Here is a 5,935-nt window from a genome sequence, read left to right on the forward strand (position 1 = left end):
TCCAGTAACTTGTTGAATCTGTGCCACGAAGGATTAATGCAGTTATGAAGGCAAATGGGGTCCAACACGATACTAGTAAGGTGTACCTAATAAAATGACCAGTGAGTGTATATAAAAACGTTCAGCAATTAATCACAATTAGAAAATCTGATACTGGCAGAAGGCTAATTGTAATATAGAGAAGAAAGAAAAAATAACATATGCACTGTTTAAAAATAAATAAAAAAAACTAGATTGCAAATAAAATATTTCTTTTTGGAGGGCATTTACAAAAGAAAACACCACAATTTCAGCTAACTTTCAAGTCTAATCCAATGTGCTGTTCTGCTTTTTTATGTTTGTAACTTTTTCAGCAATTTGATTGATATTTTGGACACTTTGGTCATAAATTATTCAAAAAAATTTTTAAATAAATATTTTAACATGTAATAATTTATATATGACACTTTACTTAAATTGAAACTTTGTGCATTTTTATAATGATAAGTTTTTTTCAATATTGTCATGTTCCAAATGCATTTTTAACTAAAGTAGATTCCTTTAAGTAAATAACAATAATAAAACAAACATTTCCACAATAAATGAATAAGTAATTTGAACAAACATGTAAATCACTGGTAATAAAAACTTTAAACCCTGTAAAACCTTCACATCTGGAATCATGGGATTTGATTTTTAAAATAGTATTTTAAAATTATTTTACTTCATTGGTTGTCACTCTTAGTTTCAGTAACTAATTACGCCAGAAAAATTTGCTTTGGCAGGTATGAGAAAAATATGCACTTTGTCTTTGACAGTCGAGGGCCTTGGAGTCAAAAAAAATTAAAAACCACTGATTACGGTATATTTATAATTCATAATTTTAATATCAATTATTTTATAAGTTATTTCTGATTATAAGTAGCCTTATAATCAGGTTAATGTACAGTCATTATCCCAAATTACAGCTCTTCAGTGTGATACAAAAGTCAGATCCCCCTGATGGGGTCATTATAGTTAAGGTTAGACAATGCAGGCAAAAAAAGGCTTTTCAAAGACTTTTTTCAGCAAAATTGAAGGAAAACATCCAATATTTATTTTATCTAGCTTTTAAAAATTGTGTCTGTAGACTTCAGTTACAATACACCATCTCAGCATGATTTTCCCCTCCTGCACTGATCACAACTTCCCAAAATGTACCAGCAGTTTTATTAATATCTGTATTCTGAAGGTTTTTACAGAGATTTGGTCAAACTCAATTTTCTAGATTCATAATTGTCTGGCTGTTCACTCACAAACAAATGTGTGTATATATATATATATATATATATATATATATATATATATATATATATATATATATAGACACATATACACATATATACGTATGTATATATACATACATATATACGTATGTATATACATATATACATATATACGTATGTATACATATATACATATATACGTATGTATATATATATATATATATATATATATATATATATATATATATATATATATATATATATATATATATATATATATATACACACACACACACACACACACACACATACATACATATACATACAAATACATACATGCATACATACATATACACACACTCAATGGAGAGTGATTTTACTTCAGACAAATAGTACAAAAGAAGCAAACACATTGCTTTAAACAGCCCCTATTATGGGTTTTTGAAAGTGACCTCCCATGTAGTGTGTAACACAGCTTTAAGTGAAATGAAATATCCAGCTAAGGCTTAAATCTGTAAGTGCACCATGTTTAAAACTATTATTCATCTAATAAAGGGTCAACTCATAGTAGTTTGAATGAATCGCCGCTGTAATGAGTCTTTAGCCGTGCCGGCGTGAAGTCGATACAGAACTCAAGCCCCTCCTATTTGCTGCATGTGCAGACCCGGGAAAATTGAAACCCCCTCCCGGATAAATCATGTCGCAAAGACACTGTGTTCTGATGTGTGAGGGAAAGTTAGTGTTATTTTCTCTACATAAAAATGAAACTGTGAATAGTCAGTGGATGAAGTTTATTCCTGCAAAACTACCTCAGCATTATAGCCCCAGCCTTGTGCTGTGTTCCCATCATTTTTCTGACGAGTGCTTCAACAATCTACACGCTTACAACAGGGATTCATCAGCCGTTGAAGGAAGGATCAGAAAAGACTATTGATGTGTGGGACTTTGTCAGAGCTTGACAAGAACTTTACAGGTCAGTTCATGGACTAGTTTTTTCCTCCATTTCACACGTGTAAATAACGTAAGTGTGATTAAATGGCTGCCTCCTTGTTTTCTCTAGCTTGCAAATTGCATTAATTGTGTTTTTGTTACTTGTACTGTCTCTGGTTAACTCTTTATATTCTCATATCGCATCAAAAACCACATTGAAATCGCGACGCATGCCACTGTTTACGGATTAAAATGCGTTTGAGCTCGCGATCGACTGCCGTTTGTCATTTCTATGGCCACCATTAGCTGTTCCTACACACTTGCGGCAGTCAAGTTTTAAAATAGTTCAGCTTTTGCCACAGTGTGGATTAATACTGCACGTGTGTCACTGTTTTTACTTATGGTTAAGAATAGAGCAAAATGCTGCTGTTAAACTGAACTGCTTTAATGCGCTCCTGCACTGGGCTCACACATACAGGCTGCGGTCACACTGGGCTTTGTGTGTGCGAAATTCTGTCTACGGCGCTGCGAAAAGGGGCGGGATTAAACAAGATGATTAGACATTTTAAAAAGCGAGCGATTGCTCCATGTTTTAAATTTCTGTCCAGAGAGGTCCTGTTTTGATCCTCGATTGGTCTCACACAGTCAAGTGATGCGATTACGCAGGTCAGAGTTCACCTAGCTTGAACTTTGCACCGCAGCGACATGCGAAACTTAACGCATGACCTTGCGTTTCCGGTCTGACGCGTTCGCGTGCGTATGAATGGAAGTCTATAGGGAGGAAAAGCCCAGTGTGACCAAAGCTACACTCTGCACTCTACGTTACCTCGAAATTGTTGATAAGCAATGGTGGGCATTTCTCTCTGTCTCGCGCTGAACGCAGTAGCCAATCGCAACAGACTGGGTCATCGGACCAATCAATGCAGATTAGCATCAGCTAAGGAGGGGTTTGGGAACAAACGAATCGCTGAATGAATCATATGGGAGTCGTTGGGATAATTAGGTAAAAATAAATGCATATTATAAGACATAAAAGTGTTTTTTGACCTTGCATGCATCTTACCCTGTTGTTGGAGACCGCCAAAACCGAAATAAGACCCTTTTAAATGCATAATAGGGGCTCTTTAAACATTGCATAATCTGTATTACTAATCTGTATTATGAAGTTCTCAGATGACATTATCCCAATATATATATATATATATATATATATATAAAGAGTTTTTTAAAGGTAAATTAAGGTGTAGGTTATACAGTGTGCTGTTAATTGTAGAGCTCCTCTATTAAAAAAGGAAATGAAAAAAACAAGTTCTGAAAGAGATCAAGCCTCAGCCACCTAATAAAAAGTAACGCAAACGTAACTCCCAAGTAACGTAACGCATTACTTACTATAAAAAGCAACACAGCATTGTATTTAAGTTAAATTGCATTTCTCTGTCAGCTATTCACTCTGTATACAGAGAGACTCACTCTTCGTCTGTTTCCAGTCGCTTCTGTCAGACTCCAGGTTCAGCTCGGGTCGCGCGCTCATGGCATAAAGCGTGCTCGCGCTCGTGCTCAGGGCCGCGCACGCCGCCGCCGAGACCCCCGCAGCGCAAAGCACAACCCGCAGACCCTTCACGGCAGCATAGCCGGGCCGGGGAACACACATTGCGGCTGTGGAAAGCTTCTCAAACCGGTCTGCTTTACGGGAAACACCGGAGCAGGACTGCGCTTTGAAGCCCGCATGAAAGCTGCGACTCCAAACACAAACACGAGCGGACACTTTAGACACCTGAAACGCCATACTCTGCTCTTCACTGCTGCTGAATAAATGTTTAAGGTCTCAGTCACTTCCGCTAACAATGTGTCCCCGATTTGGACTCTGCTATAAACTACACGCAGGTTGTAAATTAACACTAGTGAAACTGAAAGTTAAATGTCTGATAATCTGAAGGTAAATAGGATTGTACCAATATGTAGGGGTCCACAAGTTCAAGTTTATGCGCGTAAGATCATTCATCCTGTACTGGCATCTAGCGGATGGATGGTGTAAGCGCAATAATATTACTGTATCTTTGTTCTAGAGCAGATTGAGGACAATAAATAAATATATATGCTAATTAATTAATCCACAAATTCTTGCATAAACATGCTAATAAATAAATATATATTAAAATATATATTCCACATATTCCTGCATAAATAAATATATAAATTGTGCGCAGATTAATAATTAAATAAATTACATGGATGTTGGGGAAATAAGAAAATGCAAAACTGAAAGTAGATTTTTCCCCTTTCACACCGCACTATTAATTATTTATATATTTATTTTTGCAGGAATTTGTAGATTTATATATACATTTATTTATTTTTTTTGGCGTATTTATTTATTTATTGTTTTATTTATGCAGGAATTTGGGGATTTATACAGTTGAAGTCAGAATTATTTTTTTTTTTCCCCCAATTTCTGTTTAACAGAGAGATTTCATCAACACATTTCTAAACATAATAGTTTTAATAACTCATCTCTAATAACTGATTTATTTTATTTTTGTCATGATGACAGTAAATAATATTTGACTAGATATTTTTCAAGACACTTCTATACAGCTTAAAGTGACATTTAAAGGCTTAACTAGGTTAATTAGGTTAACTAGGCAGGTTAGGGTAATTAGACAAGTTATTGTATAATGATGGTTTGTTCCCTTAAATGGATTTTTAAAAATTAAAACTGCTTTTATTCTAGCCGAAATAAATCAAATAAGACTTTCTCCAGAAGAAAAAATATTATCAGACATACTGTGAAAATGTCCTTGCTCTGTTAAACATCATGTGGGAAATATTTGAAAAAGAAAAAAAATTCAAAGGGGCTAATAATTCTGACTTTAACTGTATGCAGGATAAGTTGGTGGTTCATTCCGCTGTGGTGACCCCTGATGAATAAAGAGACTGAGCCGAAAGAAAATTAATGTTTTGTTCTTAAATTATTTGAGAAAGTACATGTAATATTTGGATTAAAAACATTTTATAAATAAAATTCTGGCTTGTATTTATGTATTTTTTATTTATTTAGTCGTTGAAAACCATGCCAAAAATGGTAAACCTTTAGTTAATGGTGCCCTTGTCACACAAGTTCTATGTTCTATTATCTATATTCATTTTTAGACATGGTAAGACTGCATTATTTGGTCGAATAACCAAAATAAACTATTTAGTTTATTCAATTCACCTATATAGGGTGAATTGGACTGTACCTATTGGACTGTGGGGGAAACCGGAGCACCTGGAGGAAACCCACGCCACCACGGGGAGAACATGCAAACCCCACATAGAAATGCCAACTGACCCAGCCGAGACTCGAACCAGCAACCTTCTTGCTGTGAGTTGACAGTGCTAACCACTGAGCCACCGTGCCACCCCTAAGAACAAAACATATTTAGTCAAATAGAGTTTTTACATTACATTTCTACATATTTTCTCTATTTGTTTTGTCATTTATGCTGATTTACACTTTCTTTCACACTTTCTGAACTGATTGAAACGTTTAACTAAAGCATAAAGCATACACACAATAATGCACAATATCAAGCCTCAGTTGTGTCTCAGATGAGTTTGTGTTTTCTTGTGTAAGAGCGCAATAAGTGTGAAAACAACAGGGTGAAGCGCAGTGCTGTTACACGGAAACTGAGAAAAGAGGAACACCCTTTTCTGTCGGCTCTGACATGAAAAACCACAACTGATTTTAAACAGCAGAGGCTCTGGTCTATGAGACAGTG

At 35.2% G+C, this 5,935-nt stretch overlaps 1 protein-coding gene across 1 annotated transcript in view; it reads right to left on the reverse strand.

Moving 5' to 3' along the window:
- Positions 1-4,123, reverse strand: part of macrod1 (mono-ADP ribosylhydrolase 1) — a 172,624-nt gene extending 168,501 nt beyond the window's left edge. Inside the window, exon 1 of the mRNA XM_056471766.1 lies at positions 3,645-4,123. Coding sequence (XP_056327741.1) covers positions 3,645-3,960 — 316 coding nt within the window. The 5' untranslated portion in view covers positions 3,961-4,123. The remainder of the gene's footprint in view (positions 1-3,644) is intronic.
- Between the last annotated feature and the right edge of the window lie 1,812 nt (positions 4,124-5,935).

Source organism: Danio aesculapii, chromosome 14 (genome assembly GCF_903798145.1).
Source record: "Danio aesculapii chromosome 14, fDanAes4.1, whole genome shotgun sequence".
NCBI lineage: Eukaryota > Metazoa > Chordata > Actinopteri > Cypriniformes > Danionidae > Danio > Danio aesculapii.